This window comes from Oryzias latipes, chromosome 15, assembly GCF_053564925.1.
Source record: "Oryzias latipes strain Hd-rR chromosome 15, Olatipes_Hd-rR_3.1".
Classification (NCBI taxonomy): Eukaryota; Metazoa; Chordata; class Actinopteri; order Beloniformes; family Adrianichthyidae; genus Oryzias; species Oryzias latipes.
In genome coordinates this window covers 31,221,533-31,246,654 of record NC_136251.1, presented here as the reverse complement: position 1 = coordinate 31,246,654, position 25,122 = coordinate 31,221,533, and the positions used below count along the sequence as shown (strand labels likewise).

The window sequence follows — 25,122 nt, the reverse complement described above, 5'->3', positions numbered from 1 at the left end:
TCGTCCCATCAGCCAAAGTCCAGAGGGTGGTTTTCGCTTTCAGCCTCTGAAGCCAGAAGTGGGAGGAGCTTACCAGCTACGATGAGAGTCACCAGGGCTCTGATCTCCCCCTGCAGGCTGTTGGAGGCGATGCAGGTGTAGTTCCCGGCGTCGCTGCGGGTGACTTTGCTGAAGTGGAGCTGGCCGTCCTTCTGCTCCACGTGAGGCAGCAGCTCTCCTCCATCTGCAGGACACAGACGGGGACGTTTCATCAAAGCGGACGAGGACAGATTCAAACTCCTCATTCGCCGTCGTACCTGCTTTGGTCCAGCGGATTGTGGGCGGTTCCATGCCTGTAGCTGAGCACTGGATGGTGATCTCCTTATCCAGCTCCAGGCACTGGGACGGCTGGGGGGTCGGCGTGAATTTCAGCTTCTCTACAGAGCAGACATACGACATGTGGTTCACAGAAACATGCAGCCTGAGATCAGAGGCGGGTCAGGTCATCTGTCAGCGCCACGGACAGGAACGCCTCATGACCACCCGGCTCTAAAGCAGAAGCATGAGTCACGCTTCACACCTTCCTGCAGGAACACAGGCCCTCAGGAGCAGCTGCTGCTACACCTCCCTTCAGCAGAAATTACCCACAATTCTTCTCAAAACCTCTAACAGAAGATCAATAAAGTCTAGACGTCACTGATCCCCCCCGCCTCACCGAGCACGGCGACACGAGCGTGGGCGGACAGGCTGACGCCGGCGGTCCTGGCTTCACAGCTGTACATGTGGGCGTCGTACACCTCCACGTTATTGATCCTGAGGGTGCCGTTGGGGAAGACCTCAAAGCGCGGGTCCTCGGGTTTGACCACGGCGTTGTTGCGCATCCACGTGACCTCGGGTGGTGGGTTGGCTCGAGCGAGACAGTGGAGGTAACCGGGTTTACCTTCCTCCAAGTTGCTGTCCTGAGGTCTCGTCACCCACTCTGGACGAGCTGTGCACACACACACACACACACACACACACACAGTAATGAGTCCTGGTGTGTGACAGACTCCCGGAGTTCCTAGTGTGCTAACGGATGTACAGCAGGGCAAACATGGAAATGGTAAACGGCGTGGACTTCTAGAGCACTTGACTATCTTGGCGGTAGCTCTGGATGTTTGGAGCGTTCCTCCGTTTATCCCCGGAGTTACGTTCTAAAGATAATCAGCGAAAGGTGAAATCCACAAAGTAGGATTATGGATTTTCTAAGGCTGTGAAACTCCTCAGGTTTTAAACTCTCCAAATTCAAACCTTCACAAAATAATGATTTCAGGATTATAGAATGAAAACAAATATCTGATCGGGATAGAAGACTTATGCGGATTTGACAAAATGAAGGCCTTCTGTACAGGAGACACGGCACAGACAATAGTCTACAGCCAATCAGGACGCAGAACGCCACGCAGTAAAGAAAAATGGATGCAAAATTGTAGCTGCAATAAAGTGAGGAAGCACGATATTTCTATTACCAGATAATTATCACAGACTTGACCCTTAAAGCTTTTCAGTTTTATGACATGAAAGGAAATGAATGATCGTGTTAACGTCTACGGTTTTTTGACCCTTCTCCCCTCCCGTATGCGAGTGACTTACTGGCCACGGTGAGGGTGGCCTCCTGCGTTCTGCGTCCCGCCTTGTTCTCCGCCACGCAGGTGTAAACGCCAGAGTCTCCCTCCGCCGTCGGGTTGAAGACCAGGTCCAGGCCCTCCTGGAACACCCGGCCTTCTGCGGGCACGCGCTGGCCGCCCCTCTCCCACCACACGTCGGGGCTGGGTTTGCCTCGGGGGGGCCGACACGCCACTCGCTGCTGGGTGTTGGCTTGGAAGACGAGCGACTTCTCGGGCTCCATGTCTTCTATTTCTGTAGAGCGGAGGACAGAGGAACACACTTCAGGCTGCAGGGCGGAGCCTCAGGTTGGACCCGTCGACAGATTTACTGGGCCCTCGGGCCGGAGCAGCAGGTTATCGGAGAACAAAGAGCACCGTAGTCAAATCCCAGACCGCTGGGAATAAACCGGAACCATCGTGAGGCGGGTCATATCAAACTCCTGCAAAGAAAGCGGAGCAGGATTGGAGCCCACAGGACCTTCCACCGCCACGGCCCGCAAAACAGCCGATCACGGAGACGCATCAAACATGAACGAAGGTGGAGTTCTTTAAACTGGTTCCTGAATATGGAATTCTGCTGTCACACAATCCCCCATCATGCCTGCAGGGATTACCAGCAGATTAAGTGAATTAAGACATTTAAACAGAGCTGCGGTTCAGTGAGTTAAAACTGCAGCTACAGTCGTACCTCATTAATCCAAAGCCTTTGGGGGGCAAAGGAACCGTTTATGGGAAACCAGCGTTCAGGGCATTAAAACGCGCTTATGGAGAATAATGGAGCTGCATGCTGGAGCTGGTTAATGACATGAAATAACCGGCTTAAGTCTGAAGAAGCTGCTCAGAATGCTTTCATGTCTTCTTCCAACAATGAAACCGGTTTGACTTGTAATTTGGTGACTTTTCTTCCTGCAGACGCAGCGGTTTGAATGTTTTCTAGACGTTTGGGGACACCTCTTCTCGGACAGCTGGCCCATCTGAGGTAGCAGAATTAGTTGGAAGCAGAATCCGGTGCAGCTCAGTTCTGCTGGGCCGGATGCCGATATGACAATCGGATTATTAATAGCGAGTCTTGGCTTGCAGTGGAAGCAACAGGAAACGAGCCCGGTGTCGGTGTGGGTACCAGCGATCAGCAGGGAGGCCTCCAGGGCCACGTGGGATCCTCTGAGGCCCCGGCCGACACATCGGTAGGTTCCCGTGTTCCTGGGTTTGACCTGCGTGATGAGCAGGCTGCCATTGGACAACAGGAAGATGCTGCAGAAAGGAAGAAAATATGCTATTCACATCCAGGTGAATCCAGGTGAACCACCAGACCAATTCTTTCACCTTTGAGTGGAAATTTATGGAGTTAATTCAGTCTCAATAATCAGAAATGCACACAACCTGTTTCACAAACACACATGTTGTGTTTCACAGATGCACAGTAAGTGTTTCTCACAAATGCGCACGCTGTGTTTCACAAAAACACAGTAACTGTTTCAGAAATGCACAACAGATGCTGCACAAACATCATTTTTAGGTACACTTGTAATATGAACGGCAGAGGAAGTTTGAAGTGATGCATAGAATTCTGTATTCCGACTATATTTGGATGAGATGCAGGTGATGCGGCAGATGTGGTGGGACAAAAGTTAGGTATAGAGTTAGGGTGCATGATGGGAATGGCCGTACCGGGACTTGTTGGACAGCGGGTCGTTTTCGTGGAACCACTCCAGCGTGGGAGGGGGCTCGGCGGTGAACTGGCAGTGGAAAACCGCCTCCTCGTTCTTCATCACCACCTGGTCTTCAGGAGTGACCACCGGCCGCGGGAAGCTCTCATCTGCAGGAGACGCACGGACATCAGCAGGTTAGATCTGCACGCCGTTGACCACCACCTGGTCAGGGGGGGGGGCGCCTTCAGATCTGCAGACAGCCAGATCAATGCGCCCCCCACCTTGAAGATCTTACTGAGAAGATCCTGCAGCTTAAAGGTTGAAGTCTATTTTTCTCTCAGATCATAGAATCATGAACGGAGGAGACTCTCTAATCTGAGGATCACTTATAAATACAGGGCTCCAGACTGCGAGCAATTGGTCGTATTTTGCGACCAAAATTTGAGAGTGTGTGACTGAATTTTACATCTAGTCGCACATGTGCGACCAGTAAATTTGCCTCCCCCACCCTCCATATTTTTATACATTAAACGTGGAAGCGGCAAGTCAATGATCAATGAAATAATCAATGAGACGCGAGCGCACACGCACGCAAACACACACACAAACCCGCACACATACTCATGAGACGAGAGCACACACTCGCGTAAGTGGCTAAAATGCGTGTAGGGGGCGGGGCCTAGAGATAATCGAGTGCTCGTAAACATCTGTGGGAAGGAAACGGAGACAAATATCATCACAACCTGATATATGCGTGCGTCTGAGCTATGAGCAAGCGAACCATTGATTCGTTCTTCCGACCTGCGGCTGGTGTACCAGTGCCAGAGTGTACAGCAGGGGTCTCAAACTTGCGGCCCGCGGGCTATTTGTGGCCCCCACCTTGAAATTAAAGTTTAATTTTAATGCGTCCTGCCAGTTTGTGAATGACATCTTTCCATTGTCGTGTGCGGAGCTGACAAACCAACCAATCACAATGGAGTAAATGACTATTGGGGGCGTGACAATGACCGGGCTTGAAAGCAGGAAACCTGACAGCCCCCTCCCTCCCCGGTAGGGTTGGGCGATGTCCCCTAAATTGGCCGTTGACGATGTTTGCCGTCAACCATCGGGATGGACGATGACATCGTCGGGGGGGGGGGGGGGGGGGGGGGGGGGGGGGGGGGATTTTTACATTTTTCGTTCTTATATAACTGCTATTCGTTATTTTGCTTTTTTCATTTTATTTCCCAACTAATGACTAATCCGCGATGATCCAGTATAAACTGAGGGAAGTGACTTTAACAAAAAAAGTAACAAACAAAATAGAAAAGAAGTAGTCCGCTCCCGCACTTAACTAGCGAAGTGGACCGGCGGAGTGCGGATTTACAGCTTTGTGTTTGATGGGAAGGGGGGGAGGAGGGGGGGTACATGAGCGGTATGTGTGGGAGATTTAGGACTGCGATCCGTCCCGCAGCTCTAGGGGTACAAGCTATCAAACTCAGAACCGGGTCTAAAAGTGTGTCTGAGCACAGCTCGGATCGTCAGCAGACAAACAGCGGTTTGAGCTTCAAAGCAGAAATGTCGCTCAGTCCTTAGAAAACATTCAAACAATCACGTGGATTTGTGTTTCCAGTCGTGTCCCGACTAAATAAAGGCTGATGTTGTTCACAGCAAGCAGCACCACCCAAAGCTAATGTTGTTAGCCCGTGTTAGCATACTGCTAATCCTGGCTACGTTCAGAAAAAGCACTGACCACACGGATTAAAATTCAAATGATGAGCGAACAGGTGTTTCATAATAACCGTAACATTATTAAAAGCACGTTTAGAAGATCGTCTCGTATTTTACCGAGCTGACATGTCAATATATATAGCCGCTCGGCGCTGTTATCGTTTTGTATTGAATTGTTACATTCAATAAAGTTGGGGGAAAAAAGCCGCTCGGCGGAAGTTGTATCCCTTTCCGGTTTTCAAACTGCGCATGTGCGAATACTGCGCATGTGCGAATGATTTATTCCGACCGAAATTGTGAGCTTAGTGAACGTTTTTATATTCTTAAAACATTTTTTTGGGCCCATGTACACGGTTGGATTCTAATCCGACCATTGATCCCATCAAAATATTTTGTACATGTAACCGCGGCTTATGGTGTCGACGCGCAACGTGGCGGGGGCGTGGCATCACGATGGTGGTCTCTCCATCGGGATGTCAGTCACCCATCACGATGGACGATGACATCGTCCATCGGCACAACCCTCCCTCCCCGGACCACATGAAGGAGTTCCTTACTTTCCTTTTTAGAACGTATCTATTGGCTCGTAATTTTCTAAATGCATGCAGTCCGTGCTGAACTTTTCTCTGGGTCACACAGACCCGGAGGTTACGGGGGTTACGGTTAAGCGCGCGGCGTCGCATCCCCCCAACCAAACGGTTTATGCACGGCTGTTACGGCAGCACACCGCTCCCGCGGGAGTCGGGTCATCTGAGGAGAATAAATGTCCCACACCTACATGCGTGACAGCTAACGGGGCTTGAACTTTAAACACGTGTGAGCAACAACACGGTTTAGTCCGAGACGCACTTAAAACACGTGGTGAAAATGCAAGGATAGACGTGTTTGAGATGAACCAGCGGCTCGCCTGGATCACTGGGGAGACCAGGCCGGGGGGGAGGGGGTGATGGCGAGACTGAAGGAGAACAGCAAGTTGAAGTTCAACTCAGTTCAATTTAGTTTTAATATTCCTCTCCCCCTTAGTATGATCTGTGTTATTATATATTTTATATTTATTTGAATGTTTTGTAATGGATGTAGCCTATTTTTAATCAATTGGTATTTTAAATTGTTTCAATTTCTCACTTAACTACAAAAACCATCAGGACACATGTCCCATAATGCATTGTTTTGTAGTCATATGGCAGCTTTCAATCAGTTCAGTACTAAATTTCCAGCTGCGTTCGGTAGGTTGGGGCCTTGCTGCTCCCGCCCCTTTCTCCTGAAATTTTTGTGATGATTGACAGGTGATGTTGGAGCAAAAACAAAAATATATGTCACACACCAGGTGATCTGAACAGCGTTGCGTCCACCTGGGTGATCTCAAACACGCTTATTGTGCTTCTTGGCTGCACTTATTTGGTGTCACCAACATAAATTTCCATCAGTTTTTGAGCCTCTCTCTGATCTCAGGTATCTGTATCGATTGTTCTGATATCCAGTGAACATCGCCCGTTCTTTTACAGTTTACCTTCTTCTGTCAGTTTACCTTCTTGTTGCATCTTCAAAAGTGCAGAATAAAATGTGACACTGAATTTGAAACAGCACATTGTAATTTCTGTATCTATTATTAAAGTATTTATTAGTAATACAGTGGAAATTAGTAGATTTGGTTAGAATGTTGATTTACGGTATGCGCCCCTAAATTTTCTGGTTGTGCCCCTAAAATTTTCAGTTGGGGGGCCACTGTGCTCCTAGTGAAAAAAGTTAGTCTGGAGCCCTGAATTAATAAAAATAAAAAATCCCAGATTTTAGATTAAAACACAAAACGGGAAAACACCATTTCCTGATTAATGAAGAATAAAATGTGGAGTTTTAAATCACAAAAATGACCTGAAGTTCATTGGTTTTAACAGAGTCGGGCCTCTTAGAACCACCTTAGGAATAAAAAGTTCTGCCAAAGCAAAGACTGGGAACAGAGCAGTCTGCAGGAAAACTGGAGCGGATCAGGCTCCATAACATGAAGTAGCTGTAATCCAGGCTTACGGAGGTGAGCCAAGACTTTACCTGCTGCCAGCTCACAGAGGAGTGGCTGCCAGGAGCAGAAACTGGATCTGGTTAAGGGCTGGTGTGCAGACAAAGAGGGCGTGCCCCCACAGAACACCTGGCCCACCCAGGAACCAAAGCGGCGCTCCAAGAAGAGCAGCAGAGGCGCGGTGACACCATAACCCGCATGTCAAAGATCGTTCAGGCGCTCAGCCTGCACGTCTTTGTGGCGGGGGGCCAATTAGAACAGAACCACACAGGCAGGTTCTGTACCAACGGGACCCGGGCTGAGGCCTGCTTTTGGGAGCACCAGCAAACGAAAGCCAGAAAGGGCGACGAGAATCAGATCAGGAGCAGCACTTGACTGAGATTCCCGCTCGCTCTGCGGGGCGTTTCGGCGGCGTGGATGGCGGGGGAGGAAGCGCGCTCTTCAGATAATGACAGCTGAAACTGCATCTCCCCTGCTCGCTCCACTAATGGGCTTTCTGTCAGTTCAAGCAGAGAAAACGTGGAGCGAGAAAAGCTTTGCGGGGAGGAAGCAGACTCCGCCCGCTCTCACACTCGCCGCTTTGATGAATACAGACGACCCTCAGCAGGAGCGGCGGCCGTCAGGAGGACCGCATTTCTCTGAGTGGAGAGGTCAGATCTTTCTGCACTTTCATTTTCCTGGTTTGTTCTAATATTAGGGAATATTGGAGCAGAAATGTGGTTTTAACCTGCGTACAGTGTTCGTCATTCAGAAAATCGGCGTGTTTGTATACGTTACATGTCAGGACAACAGACTGTTTGGAGCAAACATTTGGAGGGAGGCGTTTCCCAAACGTGCGCACACCTATAATGTTGAGAGTGAAGTTTGGATTGCTGCAGACGCTCCCGGCTGCATTTTTGGCACAGCAGGAGTAAAGGCCGCTGTCATCCGGACTGGCGCTCTTGATGGTGAGCGTCCGCTCCTTGTTGTTGATCTGATGGGTCTTCTCCGTCAGCTTCACGCCGTCTTTGTACCAATGACACGTTGGTCTAAGACAGATGAGGAGGAAAGAGCAGAGACAGGAAGCTGAGCGGGGAAGGCGTCGTTTGGAAGGATCAGTCTGGACAGACGCTGGGACCTACCGAGGGTGTCCGTCGATGTGACAGCGCAGCGTCACCGGTGCAGAGCTCTGGATGTCCTCCTCTGAAAGAGGCTCCTTCAGAGTCAGAGCGCCACTTTCCAGCCCTGCAGAGGCAGAAGAAACGTGAGCAGAGAAGGACAGCAGGAAACCGTTAACCGCCTCGCTGCGACATCACTGAGTGGACTGGCGTTCTTTACACGGTGCATGAAAGCAGGCCACACATCAGACTCGCAGGTTTGACAACACCCAACACAAAAAGCTGATGCAGTCAACTTGAAGGATTTTCAAAATAAAACAAGAAAAAGTCACGATCGCTAAGCCTTCTCAGGCGTCACATGACGAGTGAGGAGGCCAACAAACTGTACTCAGGTGTGTCAACACTTTCAACCAGAAACGGTCAGGAGGAATCGTCTGCATGAACGGCGTGAAGCCCATCGACTGTGACGGAGGGGAAACCAAGCAGGAACAGAGCTCAGCTGTCCCTGAAATAGAAAACACCGATCACTGTGAATGAAAGGACGCCGTCCAAGAGACACGGGGAAATAATAAAATCCTCCTGCACTAGACATTTCAAATGGAAATTGTACTAAAGGTGCAGAAAACTGTCAACTGGTGAGCAAGGCACCAGAGCAGAGAGGAGGTCCGTGTCCTCAGAGCAGGAATTCCCCTCATCCCTCTGCACGCCGACTAGACAAAGACTTCAGCTTGGTTGTAATTTATGTTCCAATATGCACTCAGGAACGAGTGCATGCACGCATGTACGCACGTACTCATGCACGCATGCACTCATGCATGCACTCAGTGGGGGTTTGTTTGTTTGGGCTGCATCAGCTCTGTGGGATTTCTATACCGAGCCCGTTTTCTGCAACCACTCCTCGGATGCAGAGCTCCAATACCGTCTGTGGGTTTGCTGCATCTCCTCACTGTGGATCATCTATGAATTATATGATCCCCTTCCTCCTCCTCCTCCTCCTCACCTGAGACGGCGAGGAGGAGGAAGGGTGAGATGCAGCATCCCCGAGAGGTCAGAAGAAGAAATGTCAGGATGAATAAAACAGGAAGCTGGAGGTTCTCTGAGGGATCACCGCAAACCGACTCTACAGTAATAAGCTCCGCCTTCACTCGTCTCCCCATCTGAGCCGCTCATTAGATCATTCTGAAGCAGAAGGACCCCTCCACAGGTCTATCATGAAGGAGAAAAACGTTCAGATTCTCCATATTTATTTTTGACGGCTTTTCTTCTTCTGCGTTGCTGTCGGCAGCAAATACGATAGACACACCTACAGCTCCCTCTAGCGGCAGTTAGTGGGAAAATAAATATATGAGCCCATTTATGTTTTTCCACATACAAGTCGCTCCTGAGTATAAGTCGCACCCATGGCCATACAATGGAGAAAAAAAAACTGAAATCCAGAAAAATATGGTAATTGTGCAAAACTAATCGCTTATACTTCATGTTTTATGATCCTTTTTTTAATTATTTTTACCTAAAAATCTTTTTATGATAGGGGTTAATGTGTTAGCACCTTAAGGTTAACTACACTAAACTTTATTTCTATAATTATTCTTGTTCTCAATTTGTCCACAAGTTCGTTTCATTTCCAAATCAACACAGTTCGATTCCACTCCAGGAATTTGGTTTCTTCTATAAAAATTCATTTAATCTAAACAAAGGTGGAGTTTTATGAATAAATTGTTTAAGTGTTACAGTATAAAATAATCATAAAGCATTTTTTGCTGCAGACTCTCTTCTTTTGAATGGATTTCTGGATATCAGGTTCTTTCTAATTCCTCCTGGTCTTTCTAGGAGGCTTCACAACTTCATTTATAGTTGGGATTCCTCCAGCTGTCCATACAGAAGCCTTTCTTTTCATAACCCATTGATGGCAAATGGCTTCCCATAATCCCTCCAAGAATGCATGACTAAGTGTTTGAGCGGGCCTGGCAGGCCAACGCCGTCATCAGGCCGTCGGCGTCATCGGGGCCGCCGTAATTACTATGTTGGAGGCAGAACAGGCAGCAGAGGCAGATGCTTGGACGGCTCATTCCTCAGCATCTGTCCCAACCGTTTCCGTGGTGGACGAGTCGGGTATGGGGGGGGGGGGGGGGGGGGGGGGGGGGGGGTCACATTACGGGCTGGCAGCCTAAAACGTGAAAGGAGGAGAAAGGCTCAGGTAGTGTGTGTGAGTGTGTGTGTGTGTGTGTGGGGGGGGGACTGAATATTTTCCCTCCTTACTGGAGGCCAATGAACCCAAAGCACATTCTGAGAGTGAGTGCTTTGCCCCCCCCCCAGCAGTAAGAAGCAGCCCAACAATGGTGGGACTTCTGCCTGACGCTCCGGCTGGGTGCAGTCTTACCCCACAAAGGGCCCCGGGGGTAGGGGGGTGGGGGACAGAACTAGTGAAAACAGAAGGGGAATAATTACCCTAGAGTAACTCTGCTGGCAGGATTAGCCCACCCACCACTGAAAGCAAGATAAATGGACCCCCCCAGCCCCCATCTTCGGTGGGGGGCGGGGGAACACGTCAGTCCATTACATGTACATCACATTTGGAACCACCCCTCCTTACAACCCACATTTTCCCCGATGCACGCAAACTTTTACACACATGACTTAATACACATGCAGGATTATTGCAGGGGGGGGGTCACTCTATGGTTGTTTGACATATGTTGGGTAAATATGGTGATTTTCATCTCAACACTGATGACCTGCCATACATGTAGCACGCGTGTTTTATAGACACAAAGCCTGTAAAGACGGTCAGAAATAAGGTCAATGATGACACTTTCATGTGAATTCAAAGACCCACTCGGATGTAAAGGCTGTCTGTGGTGTTTTTAACACTTTTTTGATGATGTAGATTAAAACTGCATCATTCAAAAACTGCCTGAACCATCTGTAGGAGCTTCGTGACCCGGTCATGTTGGTAGAATAGAATTTGCTCCTAAATGTTTGAACCTGGATCAATAAAAAGGTGATGAGCAGACTTCAAAATAAAGACAAATCTTGATGTCCGTCACTGATATTTGAGTAAAGGCCCGTACACACCGGGACCAATATTCGCCAGGCGTTATTCGCCACGTTTTTTGTGTTCACACCCAGGCGATTTTCGCTGACGGTGAGCCGAGCGAACATGCAATTTCATTCCCTGACATTAGATGGCGCTTAATGTAAACAGAAATACTCCTGTACACAAGGTGGCGCTGCGCAACTTTACGCTTCTTAAAGTCGCTTTTCACTCAGAAGAAGAGAGCAAGTATTTACGCGCTTGTCAGAATAATACAAAGAAAACATGAATATTTCAAGCACCAGTAGCTCCAACTGGTACTTGGTTCGGGGATGTTTTAGAATGTCCGTCATTATTGCTTCGCGGCTGTGTAGACGCTACTTGGCGTCTATCTTCTTCGCTGGTATGTGTGCTCAGCAAGCGGTTTTGTGTTTGAGCGCCCCCAAGTTGTGTTTTACTGTAACTTCAGAAGCTCCAGACACGTGAGCAAAAGCGCCGTTCTCATTGGTCGAGTAGATTTCGACGCGACGCGTCGAAAAAAAAAAAACGAACCCGAGGCGTTTTTTTTTTTTGACGCTTTAACGCGTGGCGTTTTTTCGCGTCGGTGTGCACACTCTCATTGGTGCCCTTTGTTTAGTCACGAGGCGTTAAACGTCGGCGAAAATCGCCGGCGAAATTCGTCCCGGTGTGAACAGGCCTTAAAGCTGCTTCACGGTGACTTTAGGGAACTCCTGCTCGCCTGCCCTAAAAACTAAACGTGTTTAAAGCCAGTTTCAAAAATCGGAGTTTTTCATTCAGGTTATAAACCAACTGAATTTGGCCTCAAGGACTCAAAAATGACATGAATGTCCAGAAAACGGCTGAACTGTAACTGAATCCCCTAAAAACTGCAGATTTATTTGAGTTTTTTTAACTTTTCCTGACCAAAATGTAACCCTGCTAACCCTAGATTAGGAGGATTTGATGGTAGCGCGTGTGATTCAGTTTCAAGTGGAGCTTCACGGGTTCTGCATCCGTCTGCTAGGAGGAGGAGCGACCGAACGAGGAACCGCTCCCGGCTTATCCTCGCCACAGAGGAGAACGTTTTCCAGATGGAGCCGCTCTCCAGCCGGCTGGTATGGATGCGAGCGCCGTGTTTGGGGGAGACAAAGTAACGACTGGTACCTGAGGGCCCAACAGAAACCCAAATGTGGTTTTTATTAATCCTGCACAGAGCCGGCATTCCTCAAGGGAGAGTCAAGAAGGTCGCTGGAGAAAAAAACCTCTTTCTTTGAGAAAAGACGAAAAGTAGCTAAGAAAAAGTCAAAGTCTTTAAGCGATCACAGCAAACTCCATCATCATTTGCTTTAGTTGTTAGAAGTTACACAACGCCAGCATTTTCTGAACGTCCGTGTGAGAAAGACGGCGGTTGCACAACTGAGAGAAAAAAGACGAAATAAGAAACATATGCTGGACGGGACACGGATCCAGTTCCCAACAGAAGAAAGGAGCCACGAAGAACAAGGTGGAAACATTCCTCCACCTCAAACCCCCCGACATCTGAAACGCTGATGTTTGTCCGCCTTTCCTGACCCAGAAACCCAACGCCGCCGTTATGAAACACAGCAGCCGTCTGACACTCACACTTGATGTTGAAGGAGGCGTTGCTGGACTGGGCCGTCTCTCCGGTCGCTGCGTTTTCGGCGACGCACACGAAGTTCCCGGCGTCCAGCCGCCGGTCCACCGCCGTGAACTTCAGGTTGCTTCCTTCCTGGAAGCGCCGCTCATCGTGCTCCAGGCGCTCGCCATTGTGAAGCCATCTGTACGTGACATCCGTCGGATTGCCGACTTCGCAGCGCAGCATGGCACTGCGGCCGTGCAAAGCATCCTGGGACGTGGGTTCCTTGGTGAAGTAGATGGCGGCGGCCTGGTTGGCCAACACTGAGAAGACGGAAAACAGAAAAGAGACAGAATAATGAGACTGAGGCTGTTTTTGGAGGTTTACAGCTTTTCCCGCTCGTTACACCGAACCGTTTAGTGCCAACGTGGTGAGAGCACTGCCCTGGCAGCCGGGAGTCAACACCTCCAACATATGATGTGATGATGCACACCTGGACCTTTCATTTGACCTCACCAGGCGGCAAACAGGCCCAAGTTACCCACATGCAACGTGTGAGAACGAGTTGGAAATAAAGGCAGCAGAGGGACTGAACGTAGCCGTCATAGGTCAGAGGATGACAGGAAGACTCTCGTTAGGAGACATCAAAGTGAACGCTGAAACACTTCACACAATCCTGACTTTTAGATGATGTGATGATTGCAGCTGCGATACTTATTGTTGCAGAGAAAATAAAATCCAGACGCTGCAACATTCCATGCCTTTTCCTGCGATAGAGATCAGTCAGGGGGGGTCCAGGCAGGTCCTGCTCTGCCCCCAGAGACACAGTGTTATCAGATCTGAAGGTTTGATTCACGGCTGGAGACGATTAGGCATGATCCTGATCCTCCGCTCTCCTGCTCGTCTTCTTTAGGTTAGAAGCGGCAGACGGGAGCAGAGGGGGGGGTCCATGTGAGGAGGTGGGACACTGTGGGAAGCAGAGCTGGATTTATCTCATTATTGAAGGAGTTTTGTTTAGTTTCACATCCTGAAGCCCAAACATCTGTGCTGGGAAAAGTCTCTCACCCCCGACGGTCATGGTTCACACGCGTGACGCTAGCTTTCACACCGGTACAGCCGCGTGACGCCATCAGGACCAGAGAGGAACGCCGACTAATCCGATCATTTGAATATCTTGATTGTGGCTGATTCCAGTGTTCCAGAAACATGCTGATCAGCCTGATGGATAGACACCCATGGATGGATTGATAATATCCTAGAATCCTAATAATACGGTAGTTATTTTTTTGGGTCGTAGAGAGGAGTAGCTGCATCTTAGAGGGTGTGTCTTACAACTGTAAGGGTCGCAGACTACCTCATGGGACGTCAAGAAAATAGAGCGTACCAATGTTGTGCGTGTGGTAAGTGTATCGTGGCGTATTCATAAGGCTAACGAAAGTTCCACGCACTTATGACGTATGAGTGACGCTGTCGTACGGCGTCCTTACTTCACTGTAGTCGTTCGTAAGGTAGGAGTTCCGACTCCCTACTGACCGCTCAGATTGTTCAGGTGATGCGTAAATTGCCGTAGGATGAACACACAACTTACACTGTAATGTCCTCGTTTCAAACAGTCAGGATGCAGAAAGGAGCGTGCACGTATCGCATGAACAACACTACTGGGCTCCCTACACAGTCTGCACGATTGGGGGGGGGGGGGTAACTTCACTTGTTGTATAAGAGTTTGCTACCACCTGTCGCCCCCAGCATGCCCGTAGGAGAAATGGGCATAATTGAGCAGTCTACCAGGCCTGAACAACAAGGACAGGTGGGACTAAGGCTTTAAAGACGAGATGCATCAGCTACACCCGCTTAGATTATTAAGTCACAGATCAATAAGTAACCTCCATAATGTCTGAATGCTGACAAACATGGACGAGCGTTACTGAACCAAAGACTCGTTTGCAGGTTAGTTTATGACCTGCAAACGAGTCTCCAGTTTCCACCAAAATAAAATAATATCCCGATGGCCTTCCTCCTCCATGACCAACCTGAAGGTGTGTAATGAGATGCCGTCTCCACGAGATACCCCACCCCACCCCACCCCCGGAGCAGTTCAGGGCTTTACTGGAAACGCGGGGGAGCCTGCCTGAGATGAACTGACATCCCATAATAGCCTGAGCTGAGACAGGGAAGGTGTTTCACATGCAGGAACTAAAACCCGAACTTCTGACATGCGTTTACCTGAGCAGCTTAAACACAAAGCAGAGAGCAGACCGTTCATGTATCCAGACAGACGCAAACAACGTATGGATGCACGCAGACGGCTGCAGGGCAGAGAGGAGGGTCACGCTCTTAACCAAGTCCTGAAAAAGTGCTTATGCCATATAAAGGACTGGGGGGCAGGGGGGGGGGGGGGTAAAAACAGAGCAGTGTGGCATTAAAAAGCAGAAGGGCGTTCAGTGACTGATGATGAAGATTAAATGAAGGAACCTTCGTGAATTCCAGCGTTAATTAGCAAAAACGCAGATGCAGGTTTGGTAACGGAGTTCACTTTTGAATATGCACCTGGGAGTTGAGAGGACAGGACAGTAACAAGGATGAAGACAAAGATGGAAGACACTGGGGGGGTTGATGTCTACACTGGGGACGCTCCTCTTCAGCTCACCGAACAGTCGACCCCATTAAGCCAAGCAGAGCTGTCGCCGTCGTCAGGTGGAACTTTCGACATCCACCGTAAGGAGCTAATCAGCTGCTCCAGCGTCTGTTCTTTCTGTTTTTAGCTTCTCAAACGCCACAAACGGTAACAGGAAACCCAGATTTCATTATAGGAGGAAAAACACGCGGAGCTGAGAGGAATGATGCCGGTGTGGGAGCCGGAGGACGACTGCAACATGAACGATGACACCAATGTGGAGAGAAGACAGTTACAGGGCTGACTTTCAAATAAAGGTGCTATTCCAGCGTAAAAGTTCAGTGTTTTCAGAGCAAACCCCCCCCCCCTCAGACAGAGAGTCTGAGGTCGACCATCGATGCGAAACGCTGCTGGTGGAGGTCAGGGAGGAGGGCGCTCCACATGCACAGACAAGAGCAGCTACACCCACAAACACTTCAGGCACTCCCACTGTGAACACCCCCCCCCCCATGTGTGTGGGGCTCAAGACTTCACCGTATCGACACCAGACAGCTGCTGGGGTATTTTTGGGCGAGGGGGGCTGCGGAATGAGGAGTCGCAGAACGCTGACGGAGCGTGAAGCCGTGATTGGACTGTTCCAGGTGGATGCTGTTAGATAGTCATCTCAGCCCCCCCCCGTCCAAACAGGCATATTTTCACAGAAACTCCCACAGCTTGCAGAATAACTAAGAAACAAAAGCGGCAAACAGACTCAGACTCAAACTTCCTTTGAACGTCACTCACAGACGCCATTATAGAGATTCCAGCCATGAATAATGAATAAAAACAGCCTCCATGACTTTGAAGCAAAGCTTCCTCGGATTGTCCCGTCAATCGAGAGGTCAGATTAAGGCCAAACCATGAAGAACAATAGAAAACACTAGGAGAAAGCCCCCCCCCCCAAGGCCGAAAAAAGATTTATTTAAAGCCAGCAGTTCTTTGCTTTTTGTGTTTTAGAAATGTTCATTCCTCAAAAAAACAACCCCAAAGTGGCATTTTGATCTGGCCATGTGTTTCAGCGCCTCCCAATCCATAAAAATGACCGGGTCCTCGCCTTGTGACATCACAAGGTGAGGAACCACCCCTTCCAGGAAGAGTCTGTACTGCTGCTCCCCCCCCCCCCCAGGCTAATATACACGCCCACTTTCTCTGAGGAGCTAGCAGTGATCGACTAAACGTTTTCCCTTTCTATACACAGTGTGTGCATCAATCTTCTGTGGTAGAAACGCAGACACGCAGACATGCTGAAGTCGACCCTAAGATGATGTCATGAAATGGGCGGGACCCATAGAAAGGCGGAGCTTCAGAGATCGAGTCGTCTTATCTAAAAAATTTTAAAAAATGGTTCTTTAGTGTGCCAAAGGTCATATATGATTATATATATGGTTAAGTCAATCATTATGCAGGCCCTTTACAATCTTCTTTCTGGAAACTTTTTGCCACACGGCGCCATGACTCAACTTAAAAAAAAAAACAAAGTAATATTTCCTAAAACGTTGAGATTTTTGGATTTTCCCTCTGATTACTCAAATGCGTTCACTTCACCGTGTTGTCCACAAGGTTGTCTTAACGGATAACGGTCCTGGTCAATTTTAGCATCTCCATCCAAAAACAAGGCCGGTCTAGAAACCACTGGATGGACGAGTGTGCGTGTGCGTGAATGCATGCGTGTGTTTTTTAAAACCGAGCTAACTTCTTCAAGTCTCAAAAAAGTATTTTCTAAGAGGTTTTTCTGGTTCAGTAAACGACAAACACGTGAAGAAACACGATGACTGACAGCGTGACGAATCTATGCGACTGCATGAAAGCCTCAGGAGAAAGGAATGGAGGGAACGTGTCGTACAAACATTTAGATGATGGATACATGATATCTGAAGGAACAGATCAAACACAGTGAAGCTCCATCGGGGTTTTGATCGCCCATCGGTTCAGTCTGTGTTTAGACGACTCGCATGTCAGAAGAAAAGATGCTTCTCCTCCAAACAACCACACAAAGATCAGAAAGACTAATAAGACAATAAAGATGAACAAGGCAGAAAACTCAACTCTTCTAAAAAAAATGTTTTTTTTTTTTTTACTTATCTGTGATAGACAGAAAAGTAGTTTTTTGTTTATTAGTATGTCAGGCTTTTAAAATAAAGCATTTAAAAAATGGCCTCCTGTTGTTCTTTTAGTTGTCCAAGTTGTTGTCATGAAATCTGCCATCTGCGGTTGGGGGTGTGAAGGGCTGTAAACTAGTGGAAGAGCGTAAACACAGAGCTCCTAGTGACAGGGAGAGAATTGGGGGAGGGCGTTGCTCAACGCCATTGGTTACGCCAACAACTCAGAGGTGGATTTCTAAGGATCTGGTCTCCACAGAAACTCAGATGTAATCGTGTGCTCGGCACACATCCTCGTCACGCCAATGATAAAAGAGCGGCAGACGCTGACGGCCGCTTTGACCCAGGCATGAATGCATGCTGAAATCCAATTGCTGCTTTTATTGTGGCGGGTAGATTTCCCTCTGCTCGTTTGCTAAGGAATCCTGGGGCTCATTACAACCCGCCTCACCGTCGGTCCGTGCACGTCTCCCTCCATCCTGCCTCTGACAAAAGGCAGCAGCTTTGCGTCAGACCAGGACAGACTCTGCACCTTTTCAGCGGGCTGTTCTGACTTTGGAGCGTCAAAAGGCCAACCGGTTTTCCCGTTTTTACTACACAAAGCAACAGCAGCCATCCGTAACGCTGTGATGGAGTTTCCAAGGCAATCCTGGTCAGGACAACTCGTACATTCATTTATCAGCAGAATCCTTTGAATGACAGAATTTAATTTACCTCAGAAAGCCTGACAGCAGCACGCCAACGCCGACGAGCAGTAATGATATGACCTGTAATCCGCTCTAACGAGTCCCTGCTTGTCAGCCTCTGAAATGAAGATGCGTCTACATAACGAGAAATGTAAAAAAAAAAAAAAAGAAAAAACAGAGGAGGAATCGGGTGAAACTCGCAAACACGGGAAAGCCTCCAGGACCCGCCCCCAGCACTGCTCAAGGTGTGTTTTAATAAGAACTCAAGTCATTATCACATTATGAGGACTCAGAGGTAACAGTCAGACTTCAGGAACGTTTAGGATGGTCTCATGAACCGGGTCTGAACAGAACCAAAGACTGAGGCTGGAAAAATCCTGAACGCTGTTCACCTGGGGGCAGTAAGGCCTGACCAAGCTGGGGGGGTGGGGGCGGTACCAGAAGAAAACCAGCAAGATCCGTTCTTTGACCCATGATGACATCGGTGTACCAGGACGATCTCAGAAATAGATTCTGTGGTCCACTTGGTTTGTGGTAAAATACACAACATTTTATTTTTAGGAAAAGTGGGTCGTCCATCAGTACAACACGTTTACTCAGACACATCGACTGGATCTAAAGACTGGATCGAGTCAGTGTGATGTCACACCAATGACCCGCTTCTGGTTCCGACAGTCAATTCAGTCGCCATCTTTTGACAATACAGACGCCGCCACGTTAACATCTCTAGGGCAACCACTCTGGCCAATCAGAAGTGAGCTTGTTGGAAGGCCACACCCCTTCCACTTACAGAGCCACAGGAATCTGTCAAACGTTTTGAACGTTGGACGTGGGGCCACATACCGTATTTTTCGAGGTATAAGTGGTGGTTTGCAAGGTTTGGCCGGGCGTGAGACTTATACTCAGGAGCAACATACATGATTTTTTTTACAAATAAATGGTAACTACCACTAGAGGGCCCTGTAGGTGGGTATATCAGCGTGTGCTACTAACAGCAACGCAGAAGACGGAGTGCCGCTAAGTTGTACACCAGCGTCAGTGGAATTGTTCCAAAGTGACACACAGGTTGAAGAACTCAACCGATGTGGTGATTTAAGCCATCTGAAGAGTCTAGTGGACTTGTTAGCGTGTTCTGATCATTTGAATTGTTGTTCACATGTTGCTCTGACATGCTACATTCCTCCTATGCGTCATGGAACATCCAGACGTGAACACATCACCCCGGTACTCGACTCCCTGTTCTTTTCAGAATTCGGTTCAAACGTTGCCTGTTTGTTCATAAATGTCTTCATGGTATCAGAGCTTTCAACGGTCCGCATTCAGAGACTTTTAAGGACTGCTAATCAACATAATCTTGATGTGCTGAGGTCACCACAGAAACACCGGGATGACCACGCTTCTTCCATTGCCGGCCTTCCCTTATGGAATAACTGCAGAACTGTGCATGAGATCTGAGCTTAGAAGCTTTAATGTTAATTACAAACTTATCTTTTTAGCATGGCTCCTAATGCTCTGTGGGCATTTTATCTTCTTTTACTTGCTTTATTGCATATTTATCTTTTCTGTATTTTAATGCCGACTGCTTTTTATTATTTTATGCTGTTTTTAATTTTTTTATTTTAACTTTCTCTGTCCTAAAGGAGTTGTAAAGTATAAATAAAGCTTCATTCATTCATTCATACATGAAGCTCAATACACATTAATTTATGTTTATAACTTCAACTACTGAAAAAAATATGGAAAAACTGAGTTTTGTTATCAAGAACATGTTAAAAATAGGAGCCAGAACGGTTCTTCTGACCAGTAGAATGACGGAGTAGCAGCTGTTTATTTCTCCATGGAAGTCTGTTTTGGTTTTTTGAGCCAGTGGGTACGTCCTGTTGGGACCGCCGAGGGGCGGGGTCACTCAGTCCAGTCCTAAAGTGCAGTAAATGTTTAAACCACTGCTTTAGTTTAGCCTTGTGGGATTTATCAACCAAACACCAAATCCAGGATATTCCTGCCGTTCACTTCCACCGTTTGCTTCAGCCTTAAATGAGGGGGGGGGGCCCCGGTTCATGCAGGTTTGGTTTCACAAACGATACGGCCAATAGAAAGAAACACACAAAAGTAAAAAAAATTTAAATAACCCATTGATAAAAATCCAGTTGAAGCAGCCGCTTTATTTCTGAAAGTTCCTCACAATCCTGGATGAAGTAAACTTGATCACCTGCACCTCAAAACAAAGCGTCACTGTTCCATCCTCAGAGTAATCACCCTGCTTTACACAGATGGAGCTCCAAAACCTACAAGGCCTCTTTCAAGCAGCTTATGAGCCCCATCGCTCATCGAGTTCTCGGCAGCGAGCTTCAGAACTGTCACACTTTATCTAAAACAGAGACATCTGCGCTCAGGCAGCCCTCATGCCCTTTCAACAGCCACTCATAAGAAGCTAGCTGTTGAAACGCGGGGAGCATAAAGCGTCTCTTATGAGCCTCTGAAAACAGGCTGAGTGGAGGAGCTACCCCAGAAAAAAAGGCAGATTAAAGGTGGCCTAGTTTGTCTGGAATGCAGAAATGATCAGGAAAAACATTTGTGGTGTCTTCAGATCCGAAGATCCCTGTAAGAAGAACGGTGAGCACCGTTAGGCTTTGTGCACAGAAGCCGGGCTCTTCTGAGGCAGAGAAAACACTGGAGCAATTATTAGATTAGGAGGGATTAGGCGTTCCTCAGGTACAGCAGACCCGTTCATTCCCGTCTCTTTGGTTCGGACACACTGGCACTAATCCAGGAACGCGGCCTCCTCGGCGTTTGGCTTTTAGGTTGGAGACACACGAGGACTCTACACAGCTCCAGCATGAAAGCTGCAGGCCCGGCAAGAACGCCGTTTAAGACGGAACTTTCTGCAGAACCGAACAAAAGAACAGCCGATCCAAACATCTGGAATCACAGTCCCAGATTTTCCAACACTGCCGGCCAAAGATGGAGGATTAAGCCGGAGTGGAACAGAGCGGCTCAGCAGTTTTCATGCCGACGAGGACGCGAGTCAGATAAATGTAACGAGTCTGCTGTTGACGTGGGAGGAGGTCAGCAGCGTCTTTCTGCAGGCGCAGGTTCAATCCCTGCGAAGCAACAACTGAAGAAGCAAAACAGCTGGAAGAAGGCTGACGGGGGTCTCCAGGGCTCCTGTCCTCCAAAACTCTGAGGTTTTAGGGAGAAAACCTTCACGGATAGATAGCAAAACTCACCAAGAAAGACCTGATTGCGGCCAAATGCAGATGGGACGATGACCGCTCTGAAACCAAGTCCTGCCAGGACCGTGGAGGCTTTGTCCAAGACACGATGGCGGTAAACAAGGAGGCCGATCCAGAAGGACGGGGGCCAAAACAACCGTTTCTGTCCCACAGAGATTTGAGGCTTTTGCAGAATCTGTTCAGCTCATTATTCCACTGTTATGGCTAAAGTTACAGAGAAATGATGTGAGGAGTTCACCAAGAAACAAAAAAATTAAAGGATAAATCGGCCAAAATGTTCATTTAAATAAAAAAACTGTTGGAAGAAAAAGGGAAGCTGCAAAGATGAGAAAGTGCAATAAGGAATGGTGAATAAATGCACATTCCCATTCCTTAAATGTGGATTCCTGCACTCTATCCACAAAGCTCCTGGGGACAATTTGGGATCCATAAAGCTTCTCCATCCCCCTTTAAGTGCACATCAGTAAATGGCTTTCAGGCAAATGTTTCCTAAGAGCTTCCTGGTTTTCCCCAGAAGCAGCAATCTGCATTTTCACCATTCCAGCAATGCTGAAAGGACTTCAGCTCCTAAAAATACTCCAAAGCATTTACAAAAAAAGAGTTTAAACTGTTGAAACAGCCGTCCAATAGAGACGTACTTTATGTCGCTCCATTTCCTGGTGATTTCTAAAAACCAACCTGGCAACCAGCAGCCAGCTCTGGACAGCAGCTTTCACAGCAGATCTGAAGGTTTCCAGTTTTATCAGCTGCAGCCTTTAAGGACAGACGTCTACTGTAACTGCAGGCCCTGCTGCCCCTCTGGGGGTGGGAGGCTGTATGGGAATGGATGGATGGTTTTATGAATGCAACAACAAACCATGACATTTCACATCCATCTCTCAGTTCTAATGTCAGCTGAAATTCCAAAAACAAAAGATCCAAAATAAAAAAAATTCTGATGATTATTTATTCATATTTAACCTAACAGGAATCCTGAAGGATCTTTTGTTGGAACCAACACAGTAATGCTTTTATTTTGTTCTTTTGCTTTGCACAGCCCTTCTCCCCCCTTTCTCTAATAAACCGTGCCCGTTTTTCATGCGTTATGGCCGCTTTGTGGTCATTTTCCCCCAGACTGCGGCAGGTTTGCCCGTTCAAATGCTGGATTTGGAGAGAAAAAAAGTCTATTTATCCAAAAAAATCCAACATATTTAACCTTAAAATTCTTAATTTCAGGGATGAAAATTACATTTTTATTTATTAAATCTCTTGTTTTGTAAAAAAAAAAAAAAAAAAAAAAAAAAGCTTCTTATATTCAACTAAACTCATTTTAGATAGAATTTCAAATCAAACTGGCATCTAGCCCTACATCCTAAATGAGTTTTATCTGTTATTTTAGTATTTCTTGGAGTTGAGATGTTTTTCTTACAACACTTAGACGGTTAAATTTGACACGTTATGATTGTTATGCGAGTCAGCGTGGATAGAAGTAAAACATTTGTTGTAATTTGTTTAAATGAATTCTTAATAGTCTGACTGCTGCAGAGTGAGATGAGAACCCTGGATTTCAGATAAATGACCATAAACGTGACGTCAACACTGAGATGAAACTACAACACTAAAGAAAACTCAATCCCTTTTTCCAAATCAAAGCCATTTTTTGTCTTTGTTGGACGCTTCAGAGCAACCAAACGCTGCAGCTCTTTTTCCTCAGCCTCTTGCCAACAATCACCGCCAAGGACAACCCACACACGCTGACCACGTTACTCGGCAACACGTCCTACTCGTCACGTTTCCAGCCACCCCGTTCGACTTGAACGCAGGTCAGATGACTGTTTTATCAATGAACAGCTCCAAAGCACTCACCCGTCCCACAGAGCAGAGCTTTTCCTGTTCTTTCAAGGTTTCATCCTCTGCACATCTCTGCACACTGACAGAAACAGAAATGTTTTGTCTGGGCTTTTTTTTTTAGGATTGGAGTATTGTTTGTCCTACAGCAGGGTGCGCAGATAAACATCTAGACATCAACAAGGGAGAGCAAAGTACCGAGACCCCCTCCTGAGGGAAAGGGCTGCATGTGTGTAGCATGACTTTGTGCTTTTATTAACTGAAAAACCTTACAGATATGTTTGTCGATCAGGTTTTCCACCATCAGCAAACGTTAAAAACATTCCATTTGCATTTGACATGAATTAAGCCTTTAAATGGAGCTTCTGCAACAACCTACAGCAGAGTTTCTACCAGATCCGTCTCTACGTCTGCAGTTTTCATGGATCCAGAGCAGCAGGGAGGCGAAACAACCGACAGCCCTCAAGACAAAGAGATCCAAAAGTGGAGAACATGTTTCCGTTGTCCCACCCGTCCCCCTTTAGGCCCCCCCATACCATTAAAGAGACTGCTGCTAGTGTTCAGAGCTGGAAAGTGGACGCCGCCGTTTCTGTTTCTGCTCAGGGTTCAGTTCTCAGGGTGATGGTGGAAAGAAAAGCCTGTGGTGGTGCTGACCGGCCACATTCAGACTCACCAATGCTGCTCCGTCTGATGGAAGAAATGACACTTTTGTCAGATTACAGTTTGTTTGTGTGTTTGCTGTTTACTCAGAGATGCGTCATAAAGTGAAGGCCGTTGTATCGCCCGCAACCTGCCTTACTCTCTCCCTCTGCCACCCTGGTCGGAGCACGTGACCAATTGATTTACAAATAAATCAATGAATAAAACTTTGAAAATGGCAGATTTTCTGTTTGGATTTATCTCCATAGCAACCATTTTATGGTTTGGTTGCCTTGGAGTCATTTTAGAATAGGAAAAAGTAAAGTTTTGGATTTCCTCAGCAACAGAGGTTTTTTGTTAACCACGCCCACATTCCTTATATGGTCATATCATGTCGTTTCATTCATCTTGAACTTGCATTAAACTTTCAAAGCAACAGTAAAAGACTACCTTTGCAAGCTCGATCAAACGAACGGCGTTCAAAATCTACCATTTCTAATTCTGAAATGTTTTCCCAGGTGCTCGAGGAGTAAATAGGGGATCCGTTGAAATCCCTCCGAGGAGTTTAAATTTGTAGCTGGCTCCAAAAAGTGAGTTTCTGGGGGGGGATAAATGAAGGTGGCAGCCTTTTCCCGAGGTCAACGGTCGACAAAACTTTGGTTACAGTTGCAGAACACTAAGAAAGAAGGTTTGAGAAAACGGCTGCAGGACAGACCAAAGACCGTTTCTCAACCAGTTGAAGGCATTTTGCTAATGTAAACGCTCGCTACACTATCATGACATTCCAGCAGTGAATCTGTGCTCCTTGTAGTTTTCTCTCTCCAGAGTGTTGTGAGCTTTTCCACTGTTGTGAAACCCAAACACACAAAGGCGAGTCTCTCTGCCTCTGGACTTCATGTAAACAGCATTGGGAAGCAGTGAGGCCTGACCGGAACAAAGACCTCCTTCTGGGTCTCCTGTCACTCACACTGTGGGGAGGGAGACTCCTCACTGCAGGAGGTGGCGCGACCCCCTGAGACTTGGTGAAATGACACCTTCACACAAACGCGCACGCACAGAAATCACAGTCGCACAATTATACGCCTTTCGGCCTCTAATTGGCTTGCTTGGCTGCGGGTGAATAGTCGGCGGGGGTGGGGGGCGGCAGGATCTCTCAAAGGTGAGGAGCAGAGGATTTGAATTTGTGCGTCTGCGTGTTTGGAATAAAGGATACGGTTTCCCGCTGAGCCGTCTGTCGTGTCAACAGCCAATTACCTGCG

The 25,122-nt window shown here is 47.6% G+C and overlaps 1 protein-coding gene across 4 annotated transcripts in view; it reads right to left on the bottom strand.

Annotated features, from left to right (window-relative positions):
* ptk7b (protein tyrosine kinase 7b) overlaps positions 1-25,122 on the bottom strand; it is a 54,079-nt gene that overhangs the window by 5,132 nt on the left and 23,825 nt on the right. For 2 of the 4 annotated variants that reach the window (XM_023963079.2, XM_078931568.1), the window contains exons 2-10: positions 12,753-13,049; positions 8,120-8,222; positions 7,842-8,026; positions 3,294-3,441; positions 2,746-2,876; positions 1,612-1,878; positions 695-967; positions 297-416; positions 74-223 (exon numbers count right to left, since the gene is read on the bottom strand). In XM_023963079.2, the coding sequence (XP_023818847.1) occupies positions 74-223; positions 297-416; positions 695-967; positions 1,612-1,878; positions 2,746-2,876; positions 3,294-3,441; positions 7,842-8,026; positions 8,120-8,222; positions 12,753-13,049 (1,674 nt within the window). Of the gene's footprint in view, positions 1-73; positions 224-296; positions 417-694; positions 968-1,611; positions 1,879-2,745; positions 2,877-3,293; positions 3,442-7,841; positions 8,027-8,119; positions 8,223-12,752; positions 13,050-23,760; positions 23,912-25,122 lie in introns of those variants that run through there. The other 2 variants (XM_078931569.1, XM_078931567.1) reach the window with 2 other exon arrangements.